Source organism: Amaranthus tricolor, chromosome 11 (assembly GCF_026212465.1).
Source record: "Amaranthus tricolor cultivar Red isolate AtriRed21 chromosome 11, ASM2621246v1, whole genome shotgun sequence".
Classification (NCBI taxonomy): Eukaryota; Viridiplantae; Streptophyta; class Magnoliopsida; order Caryophyllales; family Amaranthaceae; genus Amaranthus; species Amaranthus tricolor.
The window spans coordinates 24,000,884-24,021,510 of record NC_080057.1 but is presented as its reverse complement, the minus strand read 5'-3'; the positions used below and the strand labels follow the sequence as shown (position 1 = coordinate 24,021,510).

General features: G+C 32.5%; 1 protein-coding gene and 1 long non-coding RNA gene across 2 annotated transcripts; one reads left to right on the top strand and one right to left on the bottom strand.

Moving 5' to 3' along the window:
• Positions 1-6: 6 nt before the first annotated feature.
• Positions 7-6,486, bottom strand: LOC130827604 (uncharacterized). The gene is made up of 3 exons (XR_009047231.1): positions 6,104-6,486; positions 5,747-5,872; positions 7-3,600 (listed from the first exon to the last, which is right to left on the bottom strand). It is a non-coding gene; the product is annotated as an uncharacterized LOC130827604 (long non-coding RNA).
• Positions 6,487-12,937: 6,451 nt separating this feature from the next.
• Positions 12,938-17,311, top strand: LOC130827602 (auxin response factor 18-like). Its single transcript, XM_057693368.1, has 4 exons — positions 12,938-13,696; positions 13,825-15,020; positions 15,745-16,652; positions 16,959-17,311. The coding sequence occupies exons 2-4, from the start codon at positions 13,914-13,916 to the stop codon at positions 17,026-17,028; spliced, it is 2,085 nt and encodes a 694-aa protein (XP_057549351.1). The 5' UTR covers positions 12,938-13,696; positions 13,825-13,913; the 3' UTR covers positions 17,029-17,311.
• The last annotated feature ends 3,316 nt before the right edge of the window (positions 17,312-20,627 follow it).

Here is a 20,627-nt window from a genome sequence, read left to right as displayed (position 1 = left end):
CCAATTGGTTTTAGAATGGAATCTCATCGGATTTGTGTGCAGTTAACTCTCCTCTTATGCGGGTCTTGTTGTGTTCATCCCAATAAAAATTTATCAAATATGCCCTACTTTTAACAATTTTAATTTTACCCACTTGCCATTCGACTTAAAGATTAACTCATATAAAATCTTATGCTAATGATTGAAGTCCTATAATATATTATCGTAGTTTGGTCTCTCCTATAAAACTAGGAAAGACAGACAAATGGTGTCCTGCTTTGGGCCACATGTTAGTGATACACAAGCAATACAAACATTGGACTAAAAATGCAGATGACCCTCCATTCTATTTAGTGTAAGATATGTTGAAACAATGAATGAGAAAAATATCAGACAATTCTCATCTTTTAAGTGCCAAATATGTAGTGATTGTCTCCTTCGCTTTTATTACTTGCCTACCTACATAAGCAACTCTTGTTCTATGAGTATGGTAGTGGGTCTCCAATCAATTCATCTTTTTTTTATCTTCCATAAATTCTCGTGTGAGACAATCTCACCATGAAACGTTTATTTACATATAGGTTGAATAGTCCAATTAATAAAATTATTAGCGTATGAATTCCTTATTTTAAGGTTGTCTTATCGAAAGACGGTCCCTCACAAAACTAGCTCTTAGTGTTTTTTTCCTTTTATTCTTTTATGGGCTAGTTTGGTGGGTGCGTGGGTTGATTTGGGTCCATAATTACTTGTTTAAGATTAAGTTAAATTGGAACTAAAAAGTTCATTGATAAATAGTGTACTAATAAATGGGAAGGATATGGTGGGTGTAGCAACTTAATTATGTCTTTTTCTTCTTGATGTGATTAAGGATGTCATTAGGAGGCCTTGATTTACACACAAGTACTCCTCATTTGGAAGATTTAGAGTTACAAATGTAACTGCCCAACAAATAGGTACTTGTAAAGAAATAAACAAGTGAGTCATAGGATGTTCGTAGTAAAATTAAACGGACAAAGTCATATTTGGTGGTGCAATAACCACAATACCTCGTTATCGCATCATTCTTACCATTATTGATATTGCGGCCGAAATTGTATTTATGCGCTATGAAGAGATGAGAATTGCCAAGTACTCATTTCTCTGTTGGAAATGGCCCTCAAATTCATGAATTCAATGACTTGGCCAATGCAAGGAAACAATTCAGTGGTCGACTACAATTGCAAATTGCAAATTGCGGATGATTTAGGGCGGGTTAGCAAGCTATAATTTCCCTACACCCTGTTATATTAAGCTGGAATTATTATGGATGTCGCATATTATCAGGTAACATGAGGTGTACACACTTCATAAGCCAAGGATATACCATCCCCAAACCATATGGCAATGTGAGGAAGGGCTCCAATCACTTATAAAGTGTGCACACTATCTTTAATTCATTGATGTTGAATAAACCATCCCAACAAACCCTGGGTGTACGCACGATTGCTCTTATGGTGTGAAAACGACCTTGGTGAAGAGACACAAGAATCAGAATGTTTATCAATTTCTGATGGGCCTTAACTCAAAGCATATACGGTAACGTGCAATCTCAAATTTTGATGCAAGACCCTATTACATCAAAGGTTTTCAACTCAAGAGATTGCACGTAAGGTGGGGCACCACATACGGCAAGACGGAGCAATGTAACATAATTCGCCAGCTAATTCGTCTTTTAAATTCAAAATTCGCTCAAAATTATTGAAAATAAGCCCAAAATTAAGTTTTTCGATTCACGATTCGCAGGGAGATTAGCGAATCATGTGACTGAGACGGAGTAATGAGCCCTGTAACCCTAGTCATTGTTCTTATTGTGGCACAGTAATTTCCTGAATGACGGTAGGGAGCTGCTAAAGGGTGGTGACAAGTCTAGTCCTAGCGACAATAATCTAGTCCTAGTGACAGAGGTGGTGGTCATAGGAGCGTATCTAATGATGCATTCAAGGCAGATTGTAGTGGTGTTCTACTACTCTTGAATAGCAATTGACAGCAAATTTTACGTATCATCAAATCTTTATCACGAAGGAGACTAAAGACTGTCGAGTTATGTTGGGCATTAGCCTAATTTTGCATAGTGTTCTCTGTTTCTGATTTTCATGTCATTCTTGTCTTTGTGTCCAAATTATTTGCTAAAATGATTAATTATACTACAATAAGTGATAGGCTATGTGTCATACACAATTGTAATTCCAGAACCTAGATTGAAACCAGTGAGCGGAGTGACAAGTATTTTTTTTCTTTTGGCAAGTATAGGTATATATAAAACCCAAAAAAGCAGTCCGAACTCGGAATACAAGGGGGGCCCCTAAGAGGGGCTACAAGGGACAAAGAGCCACAAAAACCAAATGTAAGAAAAAGTGGACACAGACCTATACGGCCCAACACAACCTATGCACTAAAAGCTAAAAGCAAAAAAAAGCCACAAAAACCAAATGCAAGAAAAATCGGACACAGACCTATACAGCCGAAAACAACCTAGGCATCAAAAGCAAAAGACACAAAAACCACGAGGAAGGAGGGAAGGAGAGGTCAGCCACACCAGGCCACAGCACCCACAGCCTCAAACAGCAGCAACATGGTCACACATAACAGCAGGGTGGGAGCCTGGGAAGCAGCACCAGCAGTCCATGGCTCCCAAAAACAGCACAACAGACTTAAACTGAATCCCCAAAACAGAATGCTAATGTAAGTGTTGTACTTTGGAGAAGGACAGTGAGGATGTGTCGTGCTGTGATGTATTGAGATTTTGAATGACACATGAGGGATCGATGTGGAGCGCTTGAGTCTTCACTAAAGATGCTAGGCCATGCCTTGAACAAGACAAGGCATGTGTTGGTAGGTTGCTTGAACAAGGCAACGTGAAAAGACCAAACAAAAGAGGCCAGCAGTAGCCGCTCGTTCGAGCAGGCCTATGCTCGTCGGAGAAGAAGTGCAGGCAGCAGACATAAGGTGAGAAAATCAGCTGCTCGTTAGAGCATTGTGTGAGCTTGTTCGAGCAGCTAGTCTTGGATTCCCAACAGTCAGTTTTTGAACGTTTATGGGCATTGAAGGGGGTTTAACTTCGAGTTTATTGGTATGTATTGATGTAGCGTTAATATGTTGACTTTAGAATATGGTATACCCTCTATATAAAGGGCATTCATATTCATAAAAACAACACACAACACACAACATAGAGTGAGCGCTAATACACAAGTGAGGGGCTAGGGTGTTAACCAAGAGAGCTTTCTTTCTTTGTGTTAGTATTGTAAGATCTCCATTGTTGGAAGATAGTTATCTTGAAAGGTTGTTCTCAAAATTGGGGGAGTTATTTATATTGTATTACTGAATCCAAATATAAATAAACATTTGCTTTGGGGAGGGATCCAAGATACCTCATATACATTTTGTGTTCTTCCATTGAATCTTATTGTAGTTTTCAACTTGTTTTTCATTTGTAAACCTTATTTAAGCTTTCATTTCACAGAAGATAAACACACCTGAGTCCTGACTGCAACCGCTCCAAGAAATCCCCCACACTAACAGGCTGAAGCAACCTCACAGCCCCACAGAAGCAAGAATTATGGCATCATCAGCTTGGGCACCCTTCATGAAAAAATTTATCCCTTTTACCTTAATTTTCAATATAAAGCGCACCATGAGAGTTGTGGTGTTTATGACCCATCAAACTTGAGTGGAATTTGTTTGATTGCCACACAATTAAATAAATGAGTTAAAGTTTTGCAAAGTGATGATGGAGGAGAAATTACTTGTTTATGCCATTTAATGTTAAAAATGAAGTGATGCAGCAAACTATTTGAGTTAACACTCCACAACAAAATAGTAGAGTAGATCAAAACTACTAATATCTTCTTCTAAATATTGCTTGATCCTTGCATGTTTAAGTCAACCTACCTTTGAATCTTGAGAGAGAATGTGTCTTAACGGCAGCATATGTGATCAATCATACTCCATATGTTGTTTTTAATGGGAAATTTGTTTATGAGGTGTCATTTAGAAATCACCAAATTACTCTATAATACAAGTGCTTGAGTGTATGTGTTATGCTAATTTGTCCTTGAAATATGGATAAGTTTAAACCAAGGTGTGTATTTGTGGTCTAACCCTTTGGCCAAAAGGGTTAACGGGTTTAAGATTTGGATACGAAGATCTATTGTGTTTGAGTGTCTGATGATGTTTTTTGTAAAACAAAATTTTTTGTTTGAAACCATGGGTTACCCGATGAAAGTAAATGGCAATAGTAAACTTGAGGTGCTTCATCAGCAAACATCAATTTTTGTTGATGATAATGGATCTATTGAAGACAGGGGAATACTCTATTGTACCATCTACTAGTGCATCGCTTGTCCACCTTGAACATGGGATGTCTTGCCTTTGATGATGCCTAATTTTGGATTCAAGTGCAGGAGTCATAGCCAAATATTCAACCAAGTCCTCTAGTGAATATAGGACATAGGACAGGGTCGTCGTGTACGTACTTCTTGAATTCACTTAAAGGACCTTATTACCAACACTATTCAAAAGAATGTTGTTGTCAATGTCACTAGTTCACCTTCTCCAATGTGGTCCTTAGTACACCATTTTCAATAACTAACTATGCTAATTGTGATAAATTCTATCACAAAGACAAACATTATCATGAAAAATTGAGGTCATTTTCTGCTTAAACATCTGCAATAGCGTTAAGCCAAGCAAGATGAAAAACGAAATTAATGCTCTTCAACAAGGTACATAGACTTTGAAGACATTGCCTCCCCGTGAATGTGGAATGTATAAAGTGAAACTCAAGCAAGACAAGTTGCTTAAACATTTGAAAGGACGACTTATTTTTTGGTAATCAACAATTTCCAGGAACTGATTTCAACGAAACATTTTGCCGCTGTAAACAAATGGTAATTGTTCATACTACTTGTATTTGTTGCTCGAAATTGAGAACTTCATCAAATGAAAGCTCACAATACCTTTTTTTCATGATGATTTAGAGGAGAAAACTTAAATGAAACTTCTTGGTAATCTTGGGTAAAGGTTTCCGACTTTGAAAGGCCTTGTATAACCTTCGCCAGGCACCTAGACAATATTTTTCCAAGTTATCTTATATCTTGAAGGTGATAGGATTTTAACAATCGTGAAGTTGAGCTATTACTTTGTCTATGAGTATGTCTTGATTTTCCATCGAGGTTGTATTTCGATAGCCAAGCAACATAGCACATTGCGGGTAATCCGGTGTTCCACAAACACATTCATTGTGATTTTGTTTGAATTGAGATTAAGACTGCTAATATTACTACTTATTACATTCACACAGGTGACCTATTCATACACACTTTTACAAAGCTCTTGGCAAATCTCAGTTTATGGCTCTTTGCAAGTTGGGAAATCAAAATCTTCATACTCCCACTCAAGGGTGAGTGTTAAAATATGTAAAAACATATTGAGGTTCATTATGATTCAACATATTTTTTTAAAGATTGGTTAATATTGTGTTTGTGTGCACAAATTTAGGAGATTTGTTAGGATATGCAAATCTTTTGAACTGTATGAAAATTCGGTAATTGGCCATAATCAACACATAAACACATAACACATTTTCTCCATTTGTGTGAAATTATCACAAATTATGCACAAATTACGCACAAAATATGCACGAATAGCTAAAATGCAGATATAATAAAATAAACAATCAATTACATTGGAACAGGAGGAAGTCAAGGAAGAAGAAGTAAGCCATTACCTAAACAACAGAAACCAATGAATCCTTCAAACGTTCCAGAAAATCACTCGATTGCTTGATCTTCTCGGAGTTTGTTTTCCTCAGATTTTCCTCATTTGTGATTTCTAATTATCACTCCAAATTGACCTAACAAATCCAACAGTAAAAGAAGTAAATTCGTAAGGATCAAATTCATAGACAAAGTATTAATCAAAGAAAGCTGACTTTGATTTTAAGGATTATATACAGCAATTCTAGGTTTGCAACCAATCTTTTATCTTCAAAAAATTTGCACCAAGCCAGGAGCAAAGAAAAGAGTTGAAGTCTGAAACAATTATCGGACAACTATGGTGATTAGTCTCATAGAATGTGGATTACCTAAAATTTGTCATTATCTCTCGTACAATGGCAACTAACTTTAAGCTTGAACAATTGAACAACTGAACAACAATGGCTGTCATTCACCTTCTTGTTTCTTCTTCTTTGATCATCTACAAACGATGTAAGAGAATATGTCAACGAACGCATCTCCGAAAATGGCAATGACGCCGCCATTGTTGCGCTGTCATTCACCTTCTTGTCCATTCTAAAAGTGACGTGCTTTGTAGCAATATTTCTAAGTATACGAATTGGGCGACAATTTTGCCTTTTTACGGTGTAATATGACATAATTAGAAGTTTTGTAGTACTGTGAAGAATTTAGTTTTTATAGCAATTGTTTGACATTTTTATGGGATTATCAGAGTTTTTAGCTAATGATTTTTATATTTTCTCATAATGAAAGAATATTATTACAAACAATTAAAAAAAGAAATTCATTTCTTAACTCGTTGCATTGCATGATATATCAAACAACAAGTAGAACAAATAATGTAATTTTGTTTGATATATATACCAAATAATTTATTACAATAACATTTAACGTTTAGCTATTATTGTGAGAGACCGCCTCTCAAAGAGACAACCTTAAAATAAGAAGTACACATCCTTAATTTCTTTTCAATTTGTATTAATTAGACTATTTAGTCATATATTTAATGCGTCTCTTAAAGAGATCATCTCTTACAATAATTTGTGATTAATATTATCCTTAAATTCAACAATAAATTAAGTATACACAATAGTTTTGTATTACTGACATATTGACATGTATACATTGTTGTCTAATTTTCGGTTTAATATTCTCTCTGGTCATTTGAATTTGTGATAGATGAAATTAGTTTTCGATGGAAAATTTGGTCTTATCTCAATTTGGACATCTACCAATTTCTTTTTTTTTTTTTCATCTTAATCTGTATTAAAAAAAGTTTTAGCCGGCAAATAAGTAAAAAATGCAAGTGACTAAATTAAAAATATAGATAAGATAGGGACAAACAATAAGTTTGAAGATAAGATTAAAGGTGAAAAATGAGAATTACAAAATCATCCTAGAACTGAAAATGTGATAAATTTAAAGAACAAACTAAAAATGTGCCGAATCTTATTTGTAAAAAAATTATGGAAAATTCAAATAGACATAGGACTATAAGCATAGTAGTACTGTTGATGCTATTTAGTAGGCCTGGTAAAAGCTGACCCGACCTGTTAACCTAATCTGAAACCGATCCGAAATTAGCGGGTTTGGGTTTAGATTTTTTTACCTAATTAATTAAATGGGTCAACCTGACCTGATCTATTTATTAAATGGGTTAAGTTCAGGTTGAATATTTAAATCCGAACAAAACCTGTATAACCCATTTATTAAATGGGTCAATTAAGGTTGGATCGACCCATATTATCTGATATTAACCGATTTAATATTTAACCTAAAGAGCCCAACATCAGAAAATACAAACCCTAACTCTATTAAAATACCCTACCCGTTTCATGTAGTATATGTATGGCATTCTCATGTGCCAACCCTATTAAAAAAACCCTAAACCAAAATCAAATTTTGAATTCAGAAGGCGTCGTTTCCTTTTCATTTTTCATCAACCCTTCAATCTGAAATCTTCACTGCAGATTTCACTGCCTCAATGCCAAACGTATACAATCATCTTCTTTTTCTCTTATTTTTTTTTGCGATTTATATTTTCTACGATTTTTTCGTGTTCTTATTTTCATGTTCATTGCTCTTATTTTCGTGTTCTTATTGTTCGCTATTCTTAGTTTTGTGTTCTTATTTTTCGTCTTCTTATTTTTGTTTAAGTTCTTTCGTTCTATGTTTTTATTCGTGTTCACTGTTCTTATTGTGTTCGATTCATTTGATCTTTTTCTTTTACTGTATGGCTCGTATTTTGTTGTTCAATTTTGTTCACTGTCCACAATTTTGTTTTATACTGAATTTTGTTTTCGACTCAGGCCGTGTTTTGTTTTTTTATATATTGTTCTAAATTTTCTGGATTCAGAACTATATTGGTTAGAAGTTTAAACTTTTTTTTTTATTTCTTAGGTATTTGATATCACTGAACCTGAACATTTAAAGTTTACTCAGAAGAAGATCTTGTGGAGGTTAAAAGTAGGGACGTAATTAATAAGAACTAAGAAGGATATAATGAATTGAAAAAATTGGTCACATGACCCAGAATATGAAATGTATTAGTTGAACTTTGAAGCATATATATTATGAAATGTGAATGGCAATGTAATGGCAATGTATTAGTTTATGTATTTACTATTTAGTTTTTAAATTTAGAATTATAAATGATATAATGAATTGAATAAATGGGTCACATGACCCAGAATATATGGGTCAAATGACCTGAAATATATAGGTTAAATGACTTGAAAAATTCGAATAAAATCAAATAAAAAAAAGCAAGTTAATTGGGTATTTAGCAGGTTGACCCGACCTGCTACAGATCAGGTCGGGGTTTTAGTTTCTGACCCATTTAATTAAACAGGTCAGGTTTGGGTTATGAGTCTATTGACCCATTTATATATGACCAGAACCTGAAAATGATCTAACCCAATCTGTTTGACGCCCCTACTATCCCTACAATAATAATATTGGATCATTGTCTACTCGAACCCATAGGCATAATTCTTGCAATACCTTTGATGAGAATAAATATAAGTTCAATCACACTCAATGGCTCTTGTGTAATGGTCCTCACTCAAACACACTAAAATTTAAATTTGTGGTATTCAATGAATTTTGAACAAGAGAACAAAAATTGAAAAATAATGGGGTGTTTGGCAATTAGTTGTTGGTTGTTGGTGATTGGTTTTTTAGTTGGCTTGTTTGACCAGCTGAAAATATTAGTTGTTTTTGTTGACTTTTAAGCTAGCTAAAAAAGTCAGTTGTTTGTGAAGATGTTTGGTAAATGTGAGTATTAGTTGTTTGTTGTTTATTAGAGAAAAAGTGGATCAACAAGCCAAAAGCCTACCAAAAAAGCTAGATGGAGCAGCTTTTTCATTTTGGTTTAAAAGCCAGCTTTTCAGCTGTTTTAAAAGCTATTTATCGAATACTTTTATTAGCTATTTGACAAACCAATAAGCCAAAAGCCAAAAAGCTAAGTCAAAAGTCATCTACCAAACAATCTCATATGCTAGTACTAAATTAACCAATAAAATCATACCAAGATTATATCTGGTTCACCCAAGTAAAAATATATCTTCGTTGGTGGCTATTATTTTATTGAATGACTTATAACAAGGTAACCCTTGAACACAAGAATCTTCTAATGGATTAGTTATGACAAAGAGAGATAGAGTTTGATGTGTTGCTCAGACTAGGATTTATAATGCAATATAATCAGGAGACTAATCGGAGATATTTAGAATAAGTATTTCACATATAATAATCAAAAACTAACAAAAAAACTCAAAAAGAATAACAAAACTCCTCTACTACACATACTAGTCTTGTAAACGAAAGATGATCTTCTGAATAGGGTTTGCTTTAATTGCCTACACTTAAAGATCGCTCGTCTAAGAACCGGTTAGTCCACATACAATTAATAATTTTTGTCCTCAATACAATATGCTAGCCTGAGCATAAAGACTACACGTCTAAGAATTGGCCAATTTAACTCGTGTCATGGGAACATCAATATGCTCGTCTAGGGCATAATGGTTGGCACTCATCCGAGCACCTAATGACGTATAGTTACCGCCTCGATCGTGTTGTTTGTACTTGCATAACTCATTAGTTGCAAGCCGAGCAATAACTAGCTTGAGCAGCCAATTTCCATAAGCTCATATGCTTGCTTGCTTAAGCATGTCCAAATACCTTCCTTCAAAAGCATTAGTTATGTCAACCATACCATAATGAATATTCACTTGACTATGATTTCTCAAGGGCTATAACCCCATCAAAACTTTAAAATGTAAAATTTTTAGGAAAAAGAAAAACGGAAAAATATAAAGTGAAAGTCTTACCGTATGAAAATTAGTTTATCCCATCTACTTGGTTCACTTCTTATTTGATATCCTCACATTCTTTTTAGGATAAATTGTAAAAAATAAAAACTATTGTTTTTCCGCCGAAAGTAAATTCAATTATTATTTATTTTTAAATAAATCCAACAATTGTTTATTTCTAATTGCTTGATCACAAAGATGCTTTGACAATGGTAATAGACAATAGGTTGATTTATTTTAAGCAAATATATCTAACATGTGTGTTTATTTAAAAATAAACAATATATGAGTTTATTTTCAATGGAGCAAACAAAAGTTGGTTTATTATTGATAATTTTCCCTTGTTTTTAATCGTATCTATAAATTTATGGTTTCATTTCATGTTTTCTACTTATTTTTAAAACTCACTAACTTTTTTATATTATTTATCAACTACAAATTAATAAAATAAAAATTAATGCTAAATTGTAAAATAGAATTGTATAGAGTATGTATTTCCTCCCATCCTATTTAGATACAACATTAAGATTTTCAGGCAACTCGATGCAAGATTTAAATCTTTATTGTCTATAATTACATACATGTAAAAGTTATATAAATTTGATATTTAATAGCTTCTTCTTAAGAGGAATCTAACAATATTTCAACTAAAAATATAATTTCTGAAATAAACTAAGAAAACACGAGACAATGTATAAGTATTACATTTAATTATGACAGGAGGAAATATATGAGATAAAGAATCATGAGTAACCTAGTAGTTGAAGGTTCTCCTATTTAATCCTGTAAAAAAAATTAATTCTCACAATCTACATAATACATATAGATTAACTAGTATAAAAACCCGTACAATGCACGGATTTTTAAATATGTTGAAATTTTAATGAAATTTTAGACTAATACAAATATTAAATGAAGATGGGTAATAAAGTATTTACATATGTATATTGTAATTGAAAAAAAATTAAATATAAAGAAAGCCAAAATAGGTTGTTAATTAGGAATTTATAGGTTTTGAAACACCTCTATATATACTACATTCTTCGTACGATGACATATTTGACCATTTTTGTCGCATATGAGAATTCTTAGTCCTTTCCTTCTAGTCACTCTAGAAATGGCGACATAAAATTTTGTCCATGACTAAAAATAAGTTAAGGTAAGAAGAGACCAATATGAGATATTGTTTGTCCTTGACTTTTATTAATAGTCATTAATATTCCATGTTCCCCTGTCATTATAAAATTCTTGAATGTAATTTAAACTCATGGTTATTTTATAAAATATTATTAAATAACACTAAGAAGAGAAATAGTATGAGCAAAAAAGTGGAATGGTCATATATGGCTATTTATATTGTAATTTCTACCATGAAAGTATTTATACATTTTTATTTTTATAGAGGAATAATTCAATTACAGAAAATCAGACAATATTTTAAGTTGATTGATTTTTATTGTACTATATTTGGTAGCTAAGATAGTTTGATTGCCTACACACTGATTGAAGGTGGTTGATTTTTTTTGCATTAATTTATTTGTTTCCATAATTATCATCTGGTTTAATATTTTTGACATTTTTCCTAAAATTTAAAATTGTAATTATGATAATCTAACAATGTAAATGACTGAATTTAATGATCAATTAAATGAATTTATGCTATTTAAGTTTTTAACAACTATTGCTGGAAAAAATGGTAATTATACTTCTAGTAATTTAATAAATTGTAGTATAATTGGAATAAATGTAATTTATTTTGCAGTATAATTTTCTACCAGTGTATTTTCAGTATTTTATCTATTTTTCAGTATAATTTTCTAAATTATACATTTATATGTAACATTGTAATTGGAATAATTATGATTTATTGCATCCATTAATGTATAAATTTTTTCAAAAATACAAATGTGTAAACATGTTAAGTCAAAAAATGCAAATAAGTCAAATTCCATCAATACTATCTAATAAAAAAAAGAAAAATAACATGCTTACAATCAAATTACCTTTTGCTAAAATACAATAAAATTAATAGAATGTATAATTCTCCCTCCTCTTCTTGGCCATAGAGAATTCTCTTCACCTTAACCCCAATATATAAAAAGTACTTCCCACTTCCCACTTCTCGGCTAGTCTCTTGAGAGACTGTCTCTTTAAGAGACGTATATCCAGCCAGCCGATTAAAGATTAATGTCTACTTACCGTATTTTTAATGCCTACTTACATTATCCTTAATGCTTAATTGTCATATCCTTAATGCCTACTTACATTATCCTTAATGCTTAATTGTCGTATCCTTAATGCCTACTTTCAATATCTTAGATGTTTACTTTTTTTTTTTGGTAAGTAAAATGTGTTATATACTAAAAGGAATAACGTAATACGCGCTCTAGTTGGAAGCCCCCCAAACAAGCCTACGCTCTAAACAAAAATAGGAGTGCGATAGCTCTATGTAACCCCCAAAAGCAAAAATCTCTATCTAGTTACAAGCATCTCTCTCATTCTATGCCTGAGCGGGACGAAGCCAGAGGAAACTCTGGTGGAGGCCCGAAGCGATACTGACATGCAAATCTTAGACGCTTACTTACATCCTTCTTAATGTCTATTTATAAAATTTTAAAAAATACTCCATATAATAAGCCGACCTAACTAGAGGTGGTTTTTCAAATAAATCGTTTTTCACAATAATTTCTAAACTAAGGTAAAGTATGACATAAAAAATCATTAAAAAAAGTTAAAGAAAAGAAAAAAAAAAAAAAAAAAGCAAAGTAAGAGGAATGTAATTATTAAAATACAGTCCACTCCTAGTTCCTACTCTTAGTTAACCAAATGAGACAAAGGAAAAAATAAAATAAATAAAAAGTTAAATATACAACTGTGGTGATTGTTGCTGCAGCTATTTGGACTCTTTTGTTCCTCTGTCTTCCTTTTTCCATGATCCAAAGCTTCCATTTGAATGAATCTTCCCAACTTCTAGAGAGAGAAATTAACCCCTTTTTGAGTGAGAAAGTGACAAAGAGAAGAGATTTTTTTTCATTTTATAGGAGAACAAAACTTTGTTTTATTTGCAAATACTCCATTAATCTTGTCGGTAGAGAGAGAAAATTATGAGCGAAATCACCACTCAGTTTTTGTATATTTTTATTTCTATTTCAATTGGGTTCTTGATTTTCAACCAATTTTTTGCTAAAATCTTAGGTTTTACAAGTGGGTTTTAATTTATTTTGATGATATTTATACCCACTAAAGTTCTTGATTATATGCAGATCTTGGTGTTTTTTGATATAATTTCAAGATTTTTATGTTTTGTATTTTAATTTAAACTTTGATTAAGATATAAATTTACCCTTTTAATTATTACCCATAATTTATTTGTTGTTGAAAATGGAAAATTTTTCAATATATTTTGAGAAGATTAATGGTGAAATTTGAGAGAAATGCTGTAATTTTTGGTCAAATTAGAAGAATATTTGGGTTTTTGAGCTGATTTTTTTTGGGTGAAATTTACTGTACTATTGTTAGATTTAGTGGGTTTTCCTTTTCTCTGGAGTTATTGAAGCCTCAAGTGAAGAAATATTTACTGCAAAGTTTAATTCTTTTGGAATTTCCATTGATGACGAGCTTACTAAGGTAAGAAATTTATTATTTGTGAAATTATTTTTATTTGGGTGACTTTATTTTTCCCAGATAATTTCCTTTTATGGCATATTATACCCAGATGTGTAAAAGTTTGTTCATTTTTTTCCTTGTTTTTACAGAGAAATTTTGATTAAAAAGTTTGTTGTAAGGTAGTTTTTTGGAGGTGGGTATTAGCTTGATCTTATCAGGTTTTGTTGGGAATTTAGCCATGATTACTTTTATGGATCCAAAAGATAAAATAAAAGAGGTTGATAATTGTTTAGATTCTCAACTATGGCATGCTTGTGCTGGTGGAATGGTTCAAATGCCATTAGTAAATTCTAGGGTTTATTACTTTGTTCAAGGTCATATTGAACATGCTAATGGAAATGTGGATTTTAGAAATTTCCCAAGAATCCCATCTTATGTTTTGTGTAGAGTTGAGGATATAAGATACTTAGCTGATCACGAAACCGATGAAGTTTATGCGAAAATTCGATTGATTCCGGTGGGTAATGAGATTGATTATAATGATGAAGATATAGGTGTTCATAGTGGTGAAGTTCAGGAGAATAAGCCTGCTTCATTTGCTAAGACTTTGACTCAATCAGATGCGAATAATGGGGGAGGATTCTCGGTCCCTCGTTATTGTGCAGAAACTATATTTCCGCGGCTGGATTATTCAGCAGACCCGCCTGTTCAGAACATTCTTGCTAAGGATGTTCATGGGGAACCATGGAAGTTTAGGCATATTTATAGAGGAACTCCTAGGAGACATTTGTTAACTACTGGTTGGAGTACATTTGTGAATGCTAAGAAGCTAATTGCAGGGGATTCTATTGTGTTTTTAAGGACTGAAAATGGGGATTTATGTGTTGGGATTCGGAGAGCGAAAAGGGGAATTGGGGGTGGGCTTGATTCAACTTCGGGGTGGAATCCGGGATCCAATGTTTTGAACTATGGTGCTTTTTCAGGTTTTCTTAGAGAAGACGAGAATAGGATAGCGAGGAATGGGAATGGTATTGGTTTGAACTCGGGTAATGCTTTAGTGAAGGTTAAAGTTAAGGTTGAGTCTGTTATTGAATCGGCAACCCATGCCGCTAAAGGGCAGCCTTTTGAAGTTGTTTATTACCCTCGAGCTGGTACCCCCGAATTTGTTGTGAAGGCTGGACATGTAAAAGCCGCACTTCAGATTCGTTGGTGTTCGGGAATGAGGTTCAAGATGCCGTTCGAAACTGAAGACTCTTCTCGGATAAGCTGGTTCATGGGCACTATATCCTCAGTTCAGGTTGCTGATCCGGTGCACTGGCCTGATTCTCCTTGGAGGCTTCTTCAGGTATAAACCTTTGGTTTTGTGTATGTTATTGTGATCATTTCGCCATTTTATTGGACTTGCTAACAATGCATGATTCGTGTTATTTGTATATGTGACGATTGTGCATCCTTCGGAAAATTAGAATACCGAAGTTCTTATAATTGCTTTAATTGTTGGTAAGTGTGACTTTGAGGAGAATTGGCCAATCGGGTTAAGTTTTTTCTTTTATATATCGGGGTAAGCAGGCGAATTCTCTACACGCAAAAGGGAGGGGGAATCAATCCTTCATGTAGGTGGTGAGAATCGAACTTGTGTCAAAAGGGTGAAAGGGAAATCTTTCAACTGGTACAGATAATGAATGATTTCTTGCTTTCATATATAGAGTTTGAAAAGGCATAAACTAGTCAAATAAAACCTATGTCTTGTCGAATTAAAGTTCATGAGCAGTGAAACATTCACCTTTTGAATTCGTGATTCGTCCAAAATGGTTTGAAAATATCCTATAACCGACCATAATTCGTTTTTTTGATTCGCGATTCGGATGGCGATTAGCAAATCATGTTCACATTGTCTAAAATTTTGCTAGTATGCTTTTCCCTTTCACAAAATTCCGATTTACCACTTTCCCTCGTAAAGTAAGAAATTTTTTCAATATTCTGTAACCTCTGAAAGAGCTAGTTTAACATGAAATTCTTTACTTCCCCTTTCGAAATCATTCGCTGACGGCTAAATCTTTGGTTTGCAGGTGACCTGGGATGAGCCCGATTTGCTGCAAAACGTAAAACGTGTTAGTCCATGGCTGGTCGAATTGGTATCCAATATGCCGGCCATACATATGTCCCCCTTCTCGCCACCCAGGAAGAAATTCCGCCTTCCCCATCACCCAGATTTTCCTATAGACGGCCAACTTCCGGTCCCCCCATTTCCCGGAAACTTCCTAGGGTCAAGCAACCCTTTTGGATGTTTACCCGACAATTTTCCTGCTGGCATGCAGGGAGCCAGGCATGCTCAATTCGGTCTTTCACTGTCCGATTTTCACATGAGTAAATTACAGTCGGGTCTCTTTCCTGCTGGCTTCCCAGCACTTGATCCCACTACTACACTTTCCAATCGACCCTCGAGTTCTTTAAGTTTTCAAAAACCCGCCAGCAACGATAGCGTATCTTGCTTGCTCACAATGGGAAACCCAAACCAGTCTGTCAAAAAACCCGATGCTACAAAACCCCATCATTTTGTTCTCTTCGGGAAAGCTATATTGACCGAGCGACAAATGTCGCTAAGCCGTTCGGGTGACGCGGTCTCACCTGTTCCTACGGGTAATAGTTCATCAGAAGGGAACGTGGACAAGGCAGGTAATGTTTCGGATGGCTCCGGGTCAGCCCTCAACCATGACCGCTCTTCTGTGGAACAACATCCTTGGCTCAAGGACAACCGTCCCGAAATAGACATGGAACTAGAGACGGGTCATTGTAAGGTCTTCATGGAATCGGAGGATGTTGGCCGAACTGTTGAGCTAACGTTGCTTAATTCTTACGAAGAACTTTGCAGCAAGCTAGCAAGCATGTTTGACATCGAGACTTCCGACATGCTTAATCGTGTAGTCTACAGAGATGGGACAGGCTCATCGAAACAAATCGGAGACGAACCTTTCAGGTAAGAACATTGCTTAGCTAATGTTGTTTTTAAGCCTTTGTTTCATATAGTGGCTAAACCGGCCGCTTAAACCAACTATTATGAAGGTGTTTGGTGCAGTGAGTTGTTTATTTGTGAAAAAACAGATTAAAAACTCAGTGCTTTTTAGTTTTGACATAAGCTAACTTTTCAATTGACTGAAAACTATTTATCAAACACTTTTCTCGTTGTTTTACCAACAAAAAACCCATAAGCCTAAAACCAACTAAAAAGTTATTTACCAAATACACGAAATTACTAATATACTATGTTTTTGCAATGGTACAGTGAATTTGCGAGAAGTGCAAAGCGATTAACGATATTGATGGATTCAAGTAGCGATAACGTAGGAGCGTAGAGATGAAAAATAAAGGAGTGCAAATGTACAGGTAGATTTATGGTTGTTTCAAGATGACCTATGTGATTGATGAAGATAAGATGTGAGCCAATTTTGGTCCTCAAAGTGTTAATCTTCAAATACATTTCCTTACCTATAAATTTTAATTTGAATGATGGAATCCTCAATTCTAATACAATTAATGTGTTTAGTTGGTAATGTCTCTTTGAGTGCATTAATTTTGCTACAGAAAAACTTCATATTTGATGGATCCTTTTAGAAATTCATAATTCTTGGAGTACTAGTCTATAGTAGTAGGAGCATGATTTTGGATATGCACTTTTTCTAAGTATTGCCTTTTTTTGGATTATAGGGTTGGCAGAAGGAAAGTTTGAGATAAGAATTTTGTATAAATTTATTCTATACTATTTTAGCGTGCACAAATATAAATATATAATATTTTTCGAGGATTGAACTTGATTGTACTTGTCTAGTGAAAAAACATATATTTTTTTTGTTCCTTTTAAGATTAGTGCACATTAAAATAGTGTCAATTAAGTTCATATAAGATTTTTTTTCAAGTGAGAGTTAGATGAAAATTGAATTTAAATTAGAGTCGGGGGACCCCTTTGGCCATGCTCTCATTTATGGGTATGAACTGCCGCCGTCATTCCCTCTCCAGACCCTGGCCTTAACTTTCTAAGAGCGAGATATACTGAGTTGGATGATGATACGATTATAACTAAAATAAGACCTAATTGAAAAGACAATAAACAACATCACATGGAATGTCTTAAAACTCACACGGCCGACTTCATTATTAGTTGTCACTACTTTACCTTCGTTGAGTTCCCAATTATTTGGGGATTGACAAATGTTAAGGATGAAAAGTTGTTTTTCTTACTTATTTTTTTTATGAATTTGCATTTTAAGATTTAAAAAATTCTCAGATATTTGAGTTTTAAGGTATAAATTCAGAAAGACATAGAAAATATTTATAGATACAAAAATATCAATTCAAAAAGACCATTGAAAAATGTTAGTCACTAGACATAATTTATTTTTTTATTTCATCTTCATACTCCCTTTTATCCCATGAAAATTGCTATATTTCTATTTAAGTTTGTCTCATAAGATTTGATACGTTTTTATATAATATTTTATCTTTTCATCTATTTCACATATTTTTCTTTCTCTTCCGAAGTAAATATTTTTACTCACTTTCTTAAAAAAAGCCAATTATAAACTTACTGCTAATCGCATGGGATAGAGGGACTGAAGGAGTATGTTTTTTCTTTCATTTGGAATTTATCTTATTCTATTAATATTTACTACTACCAATTAATATTTCAAAAAAATATTATTGTATTTTTTGTCCCTTTAAATTTGCACTACATGATTCAGAAAACTCTTTTATATTTAAATTTTATAGTGCAAATTCAAAGAAAGGAAAAGTAAAACCAAAAGGACATATTAGTACTTTTACCAACTTGATTAATTGGCCATTTTGGCTATGTGACTGAGGAACAAGGCGTGGATGAGACAGAATGTAGATTGCAGATTGTAGGTTGTGTAAATAAATGACAAAATACAGAATTTTGATTTATTAGAGCTTAGAGGCCTTCTAGTGCCCTAGAGAGAGGGATAAAAGTAAAAAAAAAAATAATTTAATCATTAAAAAATTGAGTATGTAAATTAATTCCTTCATCTCTTCATTGAATTAGCATTATTTGTTATCTTAAAATATTAAATTTATTTTGCATTATTTTTATTTTCAGACAAAATTCACTGTCTTTTTTAATCTCATCTTTACAATATAATTTCTTTTAATTTTATCCATATAATTCAATTTCTTTTAATTAATTACCAAATTTTTATTTTGTTTCCGTAAAATAATTTATTCTCTTTTCGATGCTAATTTTATAAGTGAAAAACGTAAAAATTAAAATTAAAAATTAAAAAGAAAAGCCAAAAAAACAGAGTTGGCACTTCACAGAAAGAGCATGAGGGGCCTACCAAAAAACAAAACAATAAACAATGAGTGAAACTGACATATTGGAGGTTGCCATTTCAACATCATGTCTTTGGTTTGTTGCCCACCCTCCTTGTTATTTCTTCTAACCAATTGTAAAATAGATAAAATTTAGTTTAAAAAATAGATTAAATTAAAGAATAAGATAAAAAAAGTAAGTGAAAAAAATAAATAAATACTTAAGATGAAAAGAGAATATAAATTTGCAAATAGATTAGAAAATTAAATGTGAAACCATTACCAAAATAATGTGTCAAATTAATAAAACAAATTAAAATAAAAAATAATGCAAAATAAAAGGATCAGACAGATTACTTATCGACTAACTTCAATTTGTTTTGGTAATATATTTTTAATTTTGACAAAGAAAGTTAGGTTATAAACAAACTATGGACGAATGTATTTACATCCATTCTCATTAAGCATGGAGTAAGGCATGCTCTAATTTGTAACTTTGATTCATATATCAAAATGTTTATGTTCACTATCTTTGTTATGAGTATCTATATAATATCAAATAAAATTATTAAAGCTAATATATTTTAAAAATACGGAGCTGAATTTTATCTTTTATTAGATTATAATATTACTATTATAAGTAGCAAAATTATAAAAATAAAGAAAATATATAATGATTATTTTTTTATTAGATTAAGTCATTGTGATTTTATATTTCAAAATTCACCTTACAAATTTGAATATATGATAAGGTGGTTCATTCATTGGCAAAACTAGAGTCTATTTAGTGCTAAGTAGATGTAAGGTAGTTGTTAATAGTTTGATAGTTGTGGGAAACAAACTAACACAATACTTGTCTAACTTGCTATATAGAATATTACACTTTGGCAAAAGTAATTGTCAAAATATAATATATTATTTAAATTAATTTTAAATACTTAATGTTTTATTTAATTATTAAGTTTATGATTGTTTGATCTAAAATAAATCAAATTTCAATAATACTTAAAATTTTATTTATTAAGATTTTAGCTCGCTCCCCCTAAAATTTTTCAAAGTGATTAAGATTTTACTTGGCTCGTGAAAATATGTTTTTATGAATTGATTTTATGTTAAGTTGTTTCCCACGAAATTGTTAAAGATTCGCCATTAGTGTGTAAGTTACTAAAATATTTTTTTGTCCCTTGAAATTTGCCATACTTTTGATTAAGTCCGTATCTTTAATTTTGGTACAATTTTAATTTAGGTGTCTACTATTTTCTCAATACTGATCCACGCAATTTAATAGGAGTAGTCTCTAAAACGGATTTATTAACATATTTCCTCTGCACGTTTTACTATACTTGCTATAATTGACTTTTTAGCAATTTAATGTGTTATTTTAATCATTATCATATTGAACTATACACATTTAAAAATTATAAAAAAGTTAATGTTATGAAAGTGGGCGATTAGATGATTCAAATAAGATCCCAATTGACTATATTTTTCTTTACACGTTAGTCGCAATATGTAAAATAAACTTAAATAATAAATAGTATTATTAATAACTATAATTTAGCAAATTTTTCAAAACTCAAAAATATATATATATATATATATATATATATATATATATATATATATATAT